The following is an 18,101-nucleotide window of genomic DNA, read 5'->3' on the forward strand; positions in this document are numbered from 1 at the left end:
CCATTCTCATCAAAATGTATTCTTGCAGCATTAGGTTGTTTGGTAACATGACTTACGATGGTCTGATGATTGTCAACCTTGATGGACGCAGGTTAAGATTGGGAGCAGATTATTTTTGAAATGCGATAGTAGAATTTAGTGTTTGCCTGTTTTTTAAATGTGATTTTCAAGATTTGTTTCAGATAGGTAAGGTTGTAGTGTACTTTACTCAGCAGGACTTTGACTTCAATACTTGTCTGCAGTAATGATTGAATTTCAGTATCACCGTTCCTACATAATACTTGTACTCTTCCTCGCTAATGGGATAAGTTATATCTAACGTCCCCGGATCGGATTTAATACCGATGGATTTTAGATAAGATATTTATTTTAATTTACAATTCAGCATCATAAATTTTAATAAAAACTTCTCCTCTGCAACTCTTAAAGATGAGGCTCATTCATTTCCATTCATGAATGAGTTTTGTCATGCTTGAGTGAGAATTAAAAGGGCTGCAATGTTGACGGGAGCGAATATATCTCACCTGAAGTAACATATTCAGCTAACAAGCGTACCTGTCAGTTCCAATACTTATCCATTAAACCACCCCTGTTTAAACCCTGGAAATCCTCTCCTATAAGATTTCAAGCTGTTTTAATTGCCACTTTTATGGTGCAATAATGTATGTTTTAAAGCTCAATAAAATGCGACAATGAAAAACAATATTGTCTTAAAACATCAGGTTTAAATGAAAAAACAGTTTAGTTTATTGTACTGTACGACTCTTAAGCAAGCATTCTCTCTGGTAAATTATTAGTTTATCTGACCCTTATCAAGATGACCCAAAGGGTCAATATGACCTATAGCCATCGTATTTTGTCCATCCATGTCCACAATGCACAGTTTTCTGTCCGCTGTGTGTACCCTTTTCTTTCAAATCACTACTCTTCCTTAATGCCAAAGCAGATTTCAACCAAATTTGGTCTGAAACATCATTGGGGAGAGCAGTCATAATTTGTAGACGAAGGTGTAGGGCCCCAAAAGAGGAACTTTACTAAAACTTTTCCCTTTTAAAAACTCCTCATTACAACCAAATTTTCCTTTTAAAAACTCCCTAAAATGGGGGAAATTATAACTCAAATTTGGCTTGAAATGATTTTGATGACTAAATATTTACAAGTAGATACCCACTGCTTACCGAAACTACCATAATGGAAAACAAATTTTTAGTGGGATTTTATGGAAAGTGGTATGAGTATAAAAGTTATCGTTCTCCCTGCTGTAAGTCGTCAGTTTGTAGTCAGATTACTGATATCGCCAGTGGGCCTCATGTATCAGTTATTCTATATTCTGAAAAAAAATGAAAATATTCAAATTTGAGATTTTCAAAAATGATTTGAAAATGGTTAAAAAGTTGATATAAATATTTTGTATTCAGAACTGTATGCCTAACTCGCCCATCTTGCTTGAATTTTTGTCTCTTCCAAAATCTTAAATTCTCAAAGAAGTTCCCCCATCATTGCCAGGTATAAGTTTGTCACCGGATAAAATCTGTTGATAGAATAACCATGATGAAACTTAACTGGTATACTCTCTTCTCAAGTTCCATATTCAAGTTTGATGCTCCGCCAAATTCATACATACTTAATGAAGCTGTTGCGATTTAATTGCCCGAGAGTTTCCGCATGATACCTTTTAAATGAATTATCTGATTTCTTCGAAATTTTGTTCGTTTTGGCCCATTTCCTCTCCTGGATTTCATACTATTGGCCTCAAGTGTAACTGGTTTTCTACCACAATACCCTGTGTTATTCAACTCTCAGACCACCAGTTAATCATTACAGCTGTTGATTAACAATCTGTTTAAACCACACGTGGTATAAACTCTGTACGCATTTTGATTGGCTAACACGGTGAACTTTGACCCAAGCTGCAATTGTTATTGACGTCATCAATAATCTAATGACGTCACATCACCGGGTCCCAGACGTCACCGGTAAACTTTATTTGCATACGCGAAATTATACTTGGCCACGTTTCCCTTTGATTCGAACCGATATTATTGTGGTAGAAACAGGTCACACGACTCGAAATTGTTGGATATGGAATTTATTTCACACTCGTAAGTTATTTTTTAAAAGTTGCAAAAAACACTGCCTAAAGCTCGTGTCTTTTGTAACTTTGAAAAAATAACTCACTCGTGTGAAATAAATTCCATATCAACAACCACTCGTTGTGTAACCTCTATCTATTTTCATTATTTTTTTTTTTTAGCATTCACTGTATCTGTATCATTCTTAAAGATACCTGCAATCACAGTGTGTGCTTTTTGTTCAAAAGCTGTAACAGAAATATCTTTCATGAATCTCGCCTGGTATACCAAATAAATTATCCTGTTTTCATGAATTTTACTTGTCAAACCATCTCATTTATCTTAATTTCATGAATCTGCCTGGCACACCAACTCAAGTATCTTGTTAGATCACCTCCCTGAAGGGCAAGTGAGCTTATGCCGTGGTGCGGCGTCCGTCCGGCATCAACTTTTTCCTTTTAACAACTTCTTCTCAATAACCAAGAGACCCAGAGACTTGATATTAGGCCTGAAGCATGCTGTAGTGGAGGGCTACAAAGTTTGTTCAAATGAATGACCCTGACCTTCATTCCAGGTCACATGGTTCAAATAGCCTAAAATCTTTGAACAACATCTTGTCTAATAATCAAGAGGCCCAGCTGCAGGGACTTGATATTTGGCCTGTAGCATTCTGGAGTGAAGAGCTGCTAAGTTTGTTCAAATAAATGATCTTGACCTACGTTCAAGGACACATGGGTCAAATAGGCTAAAATTTGCTAATGAAATAACGAAGAGGCTCAGGGACTTGATACTGGGCCTGTAGCATTCTGGGGTGAAGAGCTACCAAGTTGTTCAAATGAATGACCTTGACCTACATTAAAGGTCACATGGGTCAAATAGGCTCAAATATTCAAACAATGATTTCTCGATAGCCAAGAGACTCCGAGACCTGATATTAGGCCAATAGTATGCTGGAATGAAGGACTAGAAAATTTTAAAAAGACAATAATAAATTAGCCTGCTCTGATATTTGAATAAACATATTGTTGTGTCTTTGAATCTCACCTTACTCCAATCAATAAAGGCAGAGGATCCAAAAGTGATGTTTCAAATGTTAACATTGAAGGGTTAAGCCAAGTAACCAACTACCTGCAATTTGGAGTCCATTTAAAACCTCTTGTTTCATATTAAATTATGTGAACTCTCAATGATTCATCATTATATGAAGTCAAGTTTCATATAAATTCATAGAAATTAATTAATTAACACTTCTGTAAAATTTACTAAAAACTCAAAATATGAAACAAGTGTATGAAATTAAGCATTAAATGGCAAAAGTGAGCAGGGAACTCAGGATTTTTTTTAAGCCTACCATCGTCAAAGGGTGGGCTATTTGACATGCCCTGCACCCGAGGTCCGTCTCATTTGTCTGTCCATAAACTATTATTGCTATTTCTTCAAAAGAACCAGACAGATATTCCTCAAACTTCTTGTGTAGCTTCCCCTTTGTACTTAGTTGTGTTAATGTAATTTAGATCAGAGAAACAAAATGGCCTATAGACGGCCATCTTGGATTTTGATAATTGAAGTTTTTTAGGTCATCTGAGACAAAGTCTCAAGTGACCTACTCTAATACAAACTTGGTTAGAATTATCAGTATGGGATGCCTGTTGTAAATTACTTGTACATTGGTACTGACTCACCCTCAGAGGCTTATGTACGGGGCCAAAAAGGGTCAGACTAACTGAAATTTCAAGAAACTTCTTCTCAAGATCTCAATAAGGTAGAATCAAATACTCTTCATAGATGGAAAGGTCTTAAGGTGACTGTTGAGGCCTATGGGCTTCTTGTTGTCCCTATTTCTTGAAAAGAACTTGAGGGATGTTTCACAATAGAGAAAAGATCAGTCTGACATTGAATAATAAAGTTCATTCAATGTTGGGCGCCAAAATCCCTCTGGGATCTTTTTTTTTTTTTTTTTCATTCTGTGGCAGATACTTTGAATTAATTTCTATATATATATGACTTCTTTGGACAGAAACCTTCTCATTTAATCAGTGTCAGTTCTTGAATAGATTTAATATGTACAGAGAAGTCCTAAGCACATTATGCTTCATCCGCGTCTTCAGAGAGCAAGGATGATTTGTGATAAGATTATCTGAATAAATGCATTATCTTTTCATCAAATATAGCTGTCTTTAGTTTGTGACTGCAACACACAGAATATGTAACCAAAGTGTTGGTAACTGGATATGTTCGCATTACATGATATTTCCTCAGAATCTGTAAATGTATCCAATTTCCTGGATATTTGACACATAAGTTTTGTTGTCACCTCCACCAGTTGTAGGTTGATTTCGAGGTTAAACGATAAAAATCTAGATACTATTTCATTAAGATTTTTCAAAAATAACTGTGATAATACCTGTAGGTAAAAGTATCAGCTGGCGTATAAATATAATTTGTGTCACAGGAGAAATATCATTTTAACTGATGTATATTTCGACTGCGCTTGACAAAATGGATATTTTTGTAACCTTAGACTGTGAATGCGAGACTTAAGTACTGGCCTTGCACTTGCCAAGAAGTAGATGTCAAGATTTTTTTTTGTACTATTTATAGAAATTTTTTTTTTTCCCTTCGTGCCTATATGACATACTAGTGGTTGTGTTTGCCGTTTTTGTTTTTCTGCCAGTGTTTCCATCTGTGCGTTCATCGGTCCTGTCATATGTCAATCTCTCTGTTCGATATCTTGGTTAGATGCTGTCTTTAGCTGTTCAATATCTTGGTTAGATTTTGTCTTTAGCTGTTCAATATCTTGGTTAGATTTTGTCTTTAGCTCTGTTCTCAGACACATCAAACTTTTACATTTCCAGGAACACTGTAATGCCATTTTGTGATAAGTAGGTCACTATGACATAACCTTCTGCTTTACTGAATTTGACCTGACCTAGTTTACATTTAGCTCCATGAAAGTTGGACAGAGGGCATGAAGTGTTTGCCCCGACTATCTGTCTGTCACACTCAAAGATCTGTTTCTTAGGCAGAGATACATTTAGAATGCACATTTCTGCTAGAATTAAGTACAGTAATATTTAATTGACCTTTGACCTTGACCTCAAGTATAGAAATACAGGTTTTAGGGAATATCTTAATAGCCCAAGTTTTACGTAGGTTATTCATGCTTGATATCCATGCCCATTATATTAAGTCCAGGGTTGTGTTGAGTAACAAAATTACACTTAAATACCTAATCTCTGTATTGTTATGCCCACACCATTTTATGAGGCTGGGCAATGTGTCCTAATCATCCGTCCCTTCTCCGTTCCCATTCCATCCTCCTTCCATCCCCTTCCATCCTGTTCCATCCCCCTTCTATCCTGTTCCATCCCGTTCCATTCTGTTCCATCCCCTTCCATCCCCCTTCCATCATGTTCCATCCCCCTTCCATCCCGTTCCATCCCCCTTCCATTCCCCTTCCATCCGGTTCCATTCCTGTTCCATCCCCCTTCCATCCCCCTTCCATCCCGTTCCATCCCCCTTCCATCCTGTTCCATCCCCCTTCCATCCCCCTTCCATCCTGTTCCATCCCCTTCCATCCCCCTTCCATCATGTTCCATCCCCCTTCCATCCCGTTCCATCCCCCTTCCATCCCCGTTCCATTCCCCTTCCATCATGTTCCATCCCCCTTCCATCCCCCTTCCATCATGTTCCATCCCCCTTCCATCCTGTTCCATCCCCCTTCCATCCCTGTTCCATCCCCCTTCCATCCCTGTTCCATCCCCCTTCCATCATGTTCCATCCCCCTTCCATCCCATTCCATCCTGTTCCATCCCCCTTCCATCCCATTCCATCCTGTTCCATCCCCCTTCCATTCTGTTCCATCCCCCTTCCATCGTCTAGTCCAGTCCTATTCTGAATCGGTGTCATATCTTGAGAATCCCTCAACAAATTTGGTTCATACTTACACCAAAATATCATAACATTAAGTTCTACCCAGACTGATCATATTCTGGTAATTATCAATTAGGGTTGTAGGGTCAGAGGTCACATTTGACCTTTTCTAATTGGGACACGTTGTATCCTGTCCTGTCAGTTCATTATTTTACACCAATTTATTCTAACACCAAGTTCTTTGTGTAGGATAGTTCATGTCTTACAGACGTACATTACCTAATTTCTTCATGTACATTGGTCGCAGTGATTTCCATGAAGACCCACATTCAAGCTGAATCTAGTAAATATATCTTAATCAAAGCTTTTGTTTGTTTCAGTTGGTTCAGTGGTCAGGCCGTATAAAGATGAAAAAGTCGGCGACACGTCCCCATGGTCACGCAATCGAGTGCCTGGTGTGTATTTGTCGCCCGATGCAGTCCACTTCAATCACGGAGATCCGCATGGACGGAAGCATGTTCATGAGCAGACATGACCTGGGAATGCGATTTACCTTCTGCGATACAAGGTAGGAATATAGAACTAAGGTGGTAGTCATTTTCCTGTCTGTCGAATATTTCATTATTATATTCTATAATAAACTAATAATTTGACACCTTCAGATATATACCCCCCTTACATCACAATGTCCATCTGTTGGGAAATTTGTCTGGGGTAATACAGTCAAACTTCGATGTTTCAAAGTTCAAGGGACTAACAGAAAAACTTCAAAAACAGTGGGAATTCAAATTCTTCATAGTGTGAACTTTCACCCAAACTCAACACTGATGTTTGGCTTTAGATGCATTGACAGTTATTACTTGAAAGCCTGTTTTCAGAATAATGTGACCGGGTTGGGTGTTTGCTGTGATGTCAGGGTGTGACATTTCAGTATAATGTGACCAGGTTGGTTCAGGGTGTGACATTTCAGTATAATGTGACCAGGTTGGTGTCAGGGTGTGACATTTCAGTATAATGTGACCGGGTTGGGTTTCTGCTGTGGTGTCAGGGTGTGACATTTCAGTATAATGTGACCGGGTTGGGTTTCTGCTGTGGTGTCAGGGTGTGACATTTCAGTATAATGTGACCAGGTTGGGTTTCTGCTGTGGTGTCAGGGTGTGACATTTCAGTATAATGTGACCGGGTTGGGTTTCTGCTGTGGTGTCAGGGTGTGACATTTCAGTATAATGTGACCAGGTTGGGTTTCTGCTGTGGTGTCAGGGTGTGACATTTCAGTATAATGTGACCGGGTTGGTTCAGGGTGTGACATTTCAGTATAATGTGACCGGGTTGTGTGTCTGCTGTGGTGTCAGGCTGTGACATTTCAGTATAATGTGACCGGGTTGGGTTTCTGCTGTGGTGTCAGGGTGTGACATTTCAGTATAATGTGACCGGGTTGTGTGTCTGCTGTGGTGTCAGGGTGTGACATTTCAGTATAATGTGACCGGGTTGGGTTTCTGCTGTGGTGTCAGGGTGTGACATTTCAGTATAATGTGACCAGGTTGGGTTTCTGCTGTGGTGTCAGGGTGTGACATTTCAGTATAATGTGACCGGTTTGTGTGTCTGCTGTGGTGTCAGGGTGTGACATTTCAGTATAATGTGACCGGGTTGGTTCAGGGTGTGACATTTCAGTATAATGTGACCGGGTTGGGTGTCTGCTGTGATGTCAGGGTGTGACATTTCAGTATAATGTGACCGGGTTGGGTGTCTGCTGTGATGTCAGGGTGTGACATTTCAGTATAATGTGACCGGGTTGGGTGTCTGCTGTGGTGTGAGGGTGTGACATTTCAGTATAATGTGACCGGGTTGGGTGTCTGCTGTGATGTCAGGGTGTGACATTTCAGTATAATGTGACCGGGTTGGGTGTTTGCTGTGGTGTCAGGGTGTGACATTTCAGTATAATGTGACCGGGTTGGGTGTCTGCTGTGGTGTGAGGGTGTGACATTTCAGTATAATGTGACCGGGTTGGGTGTCTGCTGTGGTGTCAGGGTGTGACATTTCAGTATAATGTGACCGGGTTGGGTGTCTGCTGTGATGTCAGGGTGTGACATTTCAGTATAATGTGACCGGGTTGGGTGTCTGCTGTGGTGTCAGGGTGTGACATTTCAGTATAATGTGACCGGGTTGGTTCAGGGTGTGACATTTCAGTATAATGTGACCGGGTTGGGTGTCTGCTGTGGTGTCAGGGTGTGACATTTCAGTATAATGTGACCAGGGTAGGGTGTCTGCCTGTGGTGTCAGGTGTGACATTTCAGTATAATGTGACCGGGTTGGTTTCTGCTGTTCAGGGTGTGACATTTCAGTATAATATGACCGGTTGGGTGTCTGCTGTGATGTCAGGGGTGTTTGTGTGACATTTCAGTATAATGTGACCAGGCTTAGGGTGTCTGCTGTGGATGTCAGGGTGTGACATTTCAGTATAATGTGACCGGGTTGGGTTTCTGCTGTGGTGTCAGGGTGTGACATTTCAGTATAATCTGACCGGGTGGGTCTGCTGTGATTGTCAGGTGTGACATTTCAGTATAATGTGACCGGGTTGGGTGTCTGCTGTGATGTCAGGGTGTGACATTTCAGTATAATGTGACCGGGTTGGTGTCTGCTGTGGTGTCAGGGTGTGACATTTCAGTATAATGTGACCGGGTTGGTTCAGGGTGTGACATTTCAGTATAATGTGACCGGGTTGGTTCAGGGTGTGACATTTCAGTATAATGTGACCGGGTTGGGTGTCTGCTGTGGTGTCAGGGTGTGACATTTCAGTATAATGTGACCAGGTTGGTTCAGGGTGTGACATTTCAGTATAATTTGACTGGGTTGGGTGTCTGCTGTGGTGTCAGGGTGTGACATTTCAGTATAATGTGACCAGGCTAGGTGTCTGCTGTGGTGTCAGGGTGTGACATTTCAGTATAATGTGACCGGGTTGGGTTTCTGCTGTGGTGTCAGGGTGTGACATTTCAGTATAATATGACCGGGTTGGGTGTCTGCTGTGATGTCAGGGTGTGACATTTCAGTATAATGTGACTGGGTTTGGTGTCTGCTGTGATGTCAGGGTATGACATTTCAGTATAATGTGACCGGGTTGGGTGTCTGCTGTGGTGTCAGGGTGTGACATTTCAGTATAATGTGACCGGGTTGGTTCAGGGTGTGACATTTCAGTATAATGTGACCGGGTTGGGTGTCTGCTGTGATGTCAGGGTGTGACATTTCAGTATAATGTGACCGGGTTGGGTGTCTGCTGTGGTGTCAGGGTGTGACATTTCAGTATAATGTGACCGGGTTGGGTGTCTGCTGTGATGTCAGGGTGTGACATTTTAGTATAATGTGACCGGGTTGGGTGTCTGCTGTGATGTCAGGGTGTGACATTTCAGTATAATGTGACCGGGTTGGGTGTCTGCTGTGGCGTCAGTGTGTGACATTTCAGTATAATGTGACCGGGTTGGGTGTCTGCTGTGGCGTCAGTGTGTGACATTTCAGTATAATGTGACCGGGTTGGGTGTCTGCTGTGGTGTCAGGGTGTGACATTTCAGTATAATGTGACCGGGTTGGTTCAGGGTGTGACATTTCAGTATAATGTGACCGGGTTGGGTGTCTGCTGTGGTGTCAGGGTGTGACATTTCAGTATAATGTGACCGGGTTGGGTGTCTGCTGTGGTGTCAGGGTGTGACATTTCAGTATAATGTGACCAGGTTGGTTCAGGGTGTGACATTTCAGTATAATTTGACTGGGTTGGGTGTCTGCTGTGGTGTCAGGGTGTGACATTTCAGTATAATGTGACCGGGTTGGGTGTCTGCTGTGGTGTCAGGGTGTGACATTTCAGTATAATGTGACCGGGTTGGTTCAGGGTGTGACATTTCAGTATAATGTGACCGGGTTGGGTGTCCTGGCTGTGATGTCAGGGTGTGACATTTCAGTATAATGTGACCGGGGGTTGGGTGTCCTGCGTGGTGTAGGGTGTGACATTTCAGTATAATGTGACCGGGTTGGGTGTCTGCTGTGATGTCAGGGTGTGACATTTTAGTATAATGTGACCGGGTTGGGTGTCTGCTGTGATGTCAGGGTGTGACATTTCAGTATAATGTGACCGGGTTGGGTGTCTGCTGTGGCGTCAGTGTGTGACATTTCAGTATAATGTGACCGGGTTGGGTGTCTGCGTTGGTGTCAGGGTGTGACATTTTAGTATAATGTGACCAGGTTGGGTTTAGGTATTTACTGTGGTGTCAGGGTGTGACATTTCAGTGGGATTGCACTATAAATGTAAGGTGGTGACAAAGAGCTAAAACGGGGTACATAATTGTCAGGCTTCTCATGTAGAATGGATAAGGTAGTTTTGACTAAATTGATTAACAGTCTTTCATCTGAAGATATTCATTGTTGAACCAAATTAAAGACCTAATCCTGCTGTTAATGAATTTAAACATCACTTAGCAAAGGATGTCAATGGAGGGTTATGTAACATTATGTACGGCAAACTCTTAGTTGTACATATGATCATTCAGTCACTATGTCAAGTAGATTTGTCAGTTTACTGCCATCTATAGATATAATCCTTTTACTTAAAACTTGATGGGTACGATACTCTCTCACCCTTAAACTTTGTTCATAATAGTTTAACCAATGAATTAATTATAAGATTTTACCAATAAATCTGGTTGGCTAATTCATCCAAGTGGATATTTCTACCTAAAAAAGTTGAGGTTGTATTATTTAAAATGTTTAAGGCTTGTTACAATTGATACTGAACCAGATGATAATTTGAATTTAATTTAAATCAGAACTCTCCTGTATTTAAATAAACTTTGTGTCCCAGTTGAAAACAGAATTATCATTGTAGTTTTAGTACTTGATAATTATAGTGTTGTATCATCTGTAGAGTGTTTAGTTTCTAACAACTGTAAAACTTATCCCCTTGTCAAACTCATGATATTCCTCAAACTTTTGTCATGATAGGGCGATAGCAGATTAAGGTTTCCTCAATGTTTCATGTTTCTGGGTAATTCTGCTCTCCTGAGCATTGTGATTTGGTATAATACATACTGTTACAGCAGTATAAAATTGCATCGCTTTGATGATTTATTTTGAAATTTAAAAAACAATATGGTAAAAATTCTTCAAAAAACTTTTTGCTACGTAATTTATAAAATTTAGATGTTCCTTCCGAGAGTATGAAAGCTGTCCATTACAAATTTGCCCTCTTTCAGTGCACTGTGTCCTATCTAAAATACAGTGTAACTCGATACTGTATAAGTGTTGCCCACCCCGACTATCCCGGTATCATATGATGTCTCCACTAGCTGCTCCAGAAAGGCTTTCCTTCTATTTGAGATTGTATCAGTTGCCACGCGGACATCAATACCATACTCCTCTGTATCCCTGACCTACATTTTATGGAGTGGTGATATACTTCTGGAATATTAATTATAATGATTCTGCATATTTATTTGCATAAAGTTTGTCAACCTTAAGATTGTCAACTGTTTTATTAATCTATTTATAATTTAGATAGATGGCAGATCTAAATGTGACCCCAGATTCCTAAATGTTTTTCTCCGTCACCATTTACCATCGTTTTTAAAAGTTTTATATGATAGCGATGGATGTATGGTGCAAATTTGATGAGGAAGGCGGGACTGGTGTGCCTGTACTGAGGGCAATAAATGTGTCCCGAGGAGCGACTTTTGGCTCAATGTCCTCCCATCTCGTGTATCCCATCATCAACTGGTTTTGTCGAGGCTTCTCTCATACCAATAAAGTGTTCATGCCTTTTAAATCACATAAACTAAGGTTGTATATCCCACCAACATTCTTGGTGTATACAAACCTTCAAAACTGTTTTATAGCAATTTTATATTTATACTTTATCTAAACTAAAAAAGCCTAATAGGCCTAATATATGCTTTTTAGAAATTGGCAATTTTCTTATAATTCAAGCAATGCTACCCTGTCTTTTTATAATATTATTATTATGCCATTTTTTCATGGAAAGAAAACAAATTGATTAGATAAAGTTGATGGAAATAAATATTAACCAATGAAGTTATTCAATAATAAACTTTTTTTATTTTGATAAGGAGAAAATACTGATATGCCAGGACACTCCTGAGAAATAAAGAAAATTAAAGAATGGTTTAATATAACAAAATTTGTTGGTATTCATTCTAAATAATATCTTGTTGAAATGTTATGGGGGAAAATGTATGTTATCAGAATGGTAAAGTCTCCAGTGTCCAATTCTAATCGCCTTTTGTCCGGCAGGGTCTGGCGTCCATTCGTAAACAATAAACATTTTCTGATTCTTCTCGGGAACCCCTTAACCAATTTGAATGAAATTTCGCTGAAACTTTTCATGGCCCATGGTCAATCAAAAGTGTGAATTACGGTCCCCAACCCCAGGAGACCGAGGGGTGGGGCCAAATGGGATCAAATTGATTTAGAATTAAGACTGTACTCTTCATAGATGGAAAGGTCTTAAGTTGCTTAACCAGAATTGAGAATTTCATGGCCCTGGGACTGCTCACAGTTGGCCCTGGGGAGGGGGTAAACTTTATTATAGTTTATATAATATATATATTTAATTTTTGACTATTATTTGTTGGATTGGTATTCAAATTCATTCTTATTTGGTTAATATTATCAGCATGGGAAGACAGTTTGATGGTATACACATGTTGGCCCTGACTGACCCCCAGGGGTGATGAGCACGGCCAAAAATAGTCCAATTAATTGAAATTTCAAAAATCTTCTTCTCAAAGCCAAAATAAAGCAGAATCAAATACTCTTCATAAGTGTCTTTAGATGCTTTACCAAAACTGGTGAATGTCATGACTCTGGGGTCTGATGTTTGCCCCTTAGGAGAAGGTAAATTTTTCTATAGTTTATATAAGGAAATCACATTTTTGACTATCATTTGTTGGATTTCTATGGAATTAATTCTAACGTGGTTAGAATTAGCTGTTTCAGATGGTATGCAAATGTTGGCCTGACTGACCCCAAGGGGCTAATGGGTGAGGTCAAAAATGGTCAAATTGACATAAATATTTCAAAACTTCAGGTGATGTTAAGGCCCATGGGTCTATTGTTTCTTTTTCAAATTTTTTTTTTTTTTTTTCATGAAAATATGATTGCATGCGACTAACTGACAAGGGAGATAATACAATTATCTCTCAAATTCCATATTCCAACAATACATAAATTGCACGAAATTAGATTGTATAAATGTCAAAAAAAAAAAAAAGGACTACATTCTGTTTATGATAATGTCCAAAAAACAAAAGACTAGCCTTTATATCAGTACAAGTGCTCAAGTGGTAGGATGCAGGGCTACATAACCAAACAATCGCTTGCTCGAGTCATGACACGGTAGTATAGTGGAGGGGCTCAGGGCGACTTAACCAAAGAGTCACTAGTTTGAGTCCTGGTACAATAGTCTAATGGAAGAATTCAGGGCTACATTACCAAAGGGTCGCTAGTTCGAGTTTTAGCCCAGGCATTGTGACAATGTGTTGCATCTTGTGACGAAATACTTTACCTCGTAGTGTTCCAGTTGACTCTGTTTTAAAAGAGTGTGTGATAGGGCATATATCAAAGGATGTCGTGTGTAAGGTGCTGGTACCTGAATGGCAGCTCCAGCTCTATATTCCCCAGGGAGTTGATGAAGACATTGGCTGGTTACTATGGACCCAATAACCATGGATAATAATTTGTGAACCACTTTGAGATGGCTATATTAAGCTGTGATATAGTGGTATATAGGATTAGCTCTCTTACGAAATATTTTCAAATTGTATTTTTTTGCGGGTGACTAATTTGGTGTATGTGAGTGACTAATACGTAATACCAGGTTGCTGCAGCGGAACACCCTAATGATCCGGACTGATAGTGATGGACCATAACTAGCTGACAGGAACATGTTCATTTCTTTATTTGAACTAACGATTAAATAATACCTGAGAAGGGCTATAAATTTGACCCCACTCTTCTCTTGTTTCAGCCTTAACATATTAAAAAAAGGTGAGCTTTGTTGACCTAAATCAGTACATCTATTGCTTTAGTTGACCTCGGTGTACATAAACACTGATTTGGTGGAGAGTTGTATAACAGAAAATTTCTAAAATATGACATTAGAGTTATCTTCCCTTTCTATCAGAAATAAAAGGAGTATTGTTTCAGAGTTAAGAGTACACAGCATCACATTCTTGTCCACTCCTCGGGAAGGGAAGTTTGTCTGAGTAGGTGCATTAGTGTCACCTACCTAAACCCTCTGTATTTTACCTACCCTACCTTACCTTTAAATGCCCTGTTAAAACATTTTATGCCCTGTCTGACTTTCGGCCATAATGTGGGTGGATGCATATTTTTTAACCCTTGTCTACATGTCAAAAAAAAAAATTGTAAAGTTTGTCATTTACTCAGTGGTAACCCTGGGTCAGAAGACATTGACATATCACACCTCAGTGATTATGGTCAGTAAGCAGTAAGGTAGGGGTCACTTTGGGTCAGTAGACAGTAAAGAAGTGGACACTCTGGGTTAGTTATACAGTAAGGTGTCACATCCTCAATGGTCACTCTGGGTCTTTTATATAGTAAAATAGTGGTCACTCTGGGTCAGTTATATAGTAAGATAGTGGTCACTCTGGTCAGTTATATAGTAAGATAGTGGTCACTCTGGTCAGTTAATTATTAAAATAATGGTCACTTGGGTCAGTTATACAGTAAAACAGTGGTTACTCTGGGTCAGTTGTAAAGTAAAATAGTGGTCACTCTGGGTCAGTTATTCAGTAAAAATGTGGTCACTCTGGGTCAGTTATGTAGTAAGGTAGTGGTCACTCTTGGTCAGTTAATTATTAAAATAGCGGTCACTCTGGGTCAGTTATACAGTAAAATAATGGTCACTCTGGGTCAGTTATACAGTAAAATAATGGTCACTCTGGGTCAGTTATACAGTAAAATAGTGGTCACTGGATCAGTTGTAAAGTAAAATAGCGGTCACTCTGGTCAGTTATTCAGTAAAAACGTGGTCACTCTGGGTCAGATATATAGTAAAATAGTGGTCACTTTAGGTCGGTTATTCAGTAAAATAGTGGTCAGTCTGGGTCAGTTATACAGTAAAATAGCGGTCGACTCTGAGTCAGATATACAGTAAAATAGTGGTCACTTTAGGTCAGTTATTCAGTAAAATAGTGGTCACTCTGGGTCAGTTATACAGTAAAATAGCGGTCACTCTGGGTCAGATATACAGTAAAATAGCGGTCATTCTGGTCAATTATACAGTAAAATAGTGGTCACTGGTCAGTTATACAGTAAAATAGTGGTCACTGGTCAGTTATACAGTAAAATAATGGTCACTGGTCAGTTATACAGTAAAATAGCTATCACTCCAGTCAGTCATCTAGTAAAATAGCGGTTACTCTGGGTCAGATATAAAGTAAAAGATTGGTCACTCTTGGTCAGTTGTAAAGTAAAATAATGGTCACCCCTGGTCAGTTTCAGTTATACAGTAATATAGTGGTTATTCTTGGTAAGTAGACAGTAAGATATGATGGGCACGGGGTCAGTCTTTGTCAGGTGAGAAATCGGTGGTCACTAGCAGTTAGCTCAGAGGAAGGTACGATGTTCTTCATCAGTTACCGCAGAGAAGAAGCAAGTGACAGTGTTTCATGCATATTTATAGAACACAAATGAGGATAGTAATCTATGATAGTGTCACATTAGCCATAACCACCCTTGATAAGATCCTCGTCGTCATGTTTGAAAATTTACATCACAATGTCTTTAGTAACTTCATCCCTTAATTCAGCTGGTACAGGGATTATAGCTGTCACACACCCTCTGAAGCCTCAGTCTAGCCCCTAGTCGCTGTGGACTCCACTTCTGTGTGTATGTGTGTGTGTGTGTGTACATGACAGCTGCCCTCCACGTTTTCTTGTACGTTGTCTTAATAACATCCAGGTGTGCCGCCATCAGCTGATTGACTTCTTCATCTCACCTGTCTGACCACCTTCAACTCTCTAACTTGTGTCAATTTCATTATCAGAATCGTCACATTGATTGGCTACGAACCCTGTGAGGTAGTGGGACGGACAGCGTACCAATTCCATAATCCCCTGGACGCGGAAACTGTCGGAAAGTGCCATTCAAATCGTAAGTTGTAACTGTCATAACATATCCTGTCTGTGCTATATTTATAGTTATGATTTACTATTTGTGTAGAAACTGGACATTCAGATACAAGCTATAGTACTTATATATATTTATCTATCATCCAATTTTATTGAAGTTATGGTACTTATGAGCTAATTGAGATAAGGTATAACATATATTCATTCATGAATAATGACATCAATGTATTATAAGCTTTTCCTGTGTGAATCACATGTACAGGTTCACCTTGACAGATACAAGCTTTCCGTAGGTTAATTACACGTAGATCTGTGCCATTTTACTCACATTTTTCTCACCCTATATATAGATATACTGAATACAACACTAGAAACAAGTGTTTTATATACAATTCTGCCAGATTAAAGAATGTTTTTTACTCATTATTGTAAGTGATTGGTGATGTCTCACTATCTAAATGTCAAACCATATGACCGAATGTCACAAGGAAAGGTGTGTAGTCTTGTTATATTGCAGATTTAAGGAAATATACGGCACCACATACAATACACTGGTTGATCTTATAAAAACAATACATAGTTCATCTCGGAGAGATTAATGACAGTCTGTCATATTGCTACTACCTAGACTCCTTCAGTGTGTGACTCACATAAAGCCATTTCTCCAAGTGCTGTCATTTAGACTTGCTCAAGTTCTTCCTAACATTCATTTCAGTCTTATTGCTATAAAAGCAATATGAATTTAGCATAATTTATTTATTTCAATGCAACAGACCTGAAGGTCATGTTATTTAAACACATTTTATTGTCAGTGACAAAGGGATAGGGATATTACAACTTACGACATGCCCTCTCCCTGTCTGGCACAGACAGAATCAATAACAAACAATATACACCAGGTAACCACACATACATGGATACAGTAGGTAAAACATTAACACAATAGGTAAAATATGTATACAATAGGTAAAACATTATAGGTAAGACATTAACACAATAGGTAAAATATGTATACAATAGGTAAAACATTATAGGTAAGACATTAACACAATAGGTAAAACATGAATACAATAGGTAAAACATTATAGGTAAGACATTAACACAATAGGTAAAATATGTATACAATAGGTAAAACATTATAGGTAAGACATTAACACAATAGGTTAAATATGTATACAATAGGTAAAACATTATAGGTAAGACATTAACACAATAGGTAAAATATGTATACAATAGGTAAAACATTACAGGTAAGACATTAACACAATAGGTAAAATATGTATACAATAGGTAAAACATTATAGGTAAGACATTAACACAATGGGTAAAATATGTATACAATAGGTAAAACATTATAGGTAAGACATTAACACAATAGGTAAAATATGTATACAATAGGTAAAATATGTATACAATAGGTAAAACATTACAGGTAAGACATTAACACAATAGGTAAAATATGTATACAATAGGTAAAACTTTATAGGTAAGACATTAACACAATGGGTAAAATATGTATACAATAGGTAAAACTTTATAGGTAAGACATTAACACAATGGGTAAAATATGTATACAATAGGTAAAACATTATAGGTAAGACATTAACACAATAGGTAAAATATGTATACAATAGGTAAAACATGAATACAATAGGTAAGACATGAATACAATAGGTAAGACATGAATACAATAGGTAAAACATGAATACAACAGGTAAGACATGAATACAATAGGTCAAACATGAATACAACAGGTAATACATGAATACAACAGGTACAACATATGTAAAACACCATAGTTAAAACACCATAGGTAAAACACCATAGGTAAAACACCATATGTAAAACACCATAGGTAAAACATGAATTCTGTAGGTAAATCATGAATACAATAGGTCAAATTCATACATATGAGTCTTTATCATAAATATTCAATAAATCAAGTTAGATTAATATACAAACCATAAAAATCTTAATCTATTTCCAAAAGCAAACCTCCTTCATG

At 38.6% G+C, this 18,101-nt stretch overlaps 1 protein-coding gene across 1 annotated transcript in view; it reads left to right on the top strand.

Annotated features, from left to right (window-relative positions):
• The window catches only part of LOC117323008 (protein similar-like), a 98,022-nt gene that overhangs the window by 65,077 nt on the left and 14,844 nt on the right, over nt 1-18,101 (top strand). Inside the window, exons 8-9 of the mRNA XM_033877991.1 lie at nt 6,326-6,513; nt 16,012-16,118. Coding sequence (XP_033733882.1) covers nt 6,326-6,513; nt 16,012-16,118 — 295 coding nt within the window. The remainder of the gene's footprint in view (nt 1-6,325; nt 6,514-16,011; nt 16,119-18,101) is intronic.

This window comes from Pecten maximus, chromosome 3 (genome assembly GCF_902652985.1).
Source record: "Pecten maximus chromosome 3, xPecMax1.1, whole genome shotgun sequence".
Lineage (NCBI taxonomy): Eukaryota > Metazoa > Mollusca > Bivalvia > Pectinida > Pectinidae > Pecten > Pecten maximus.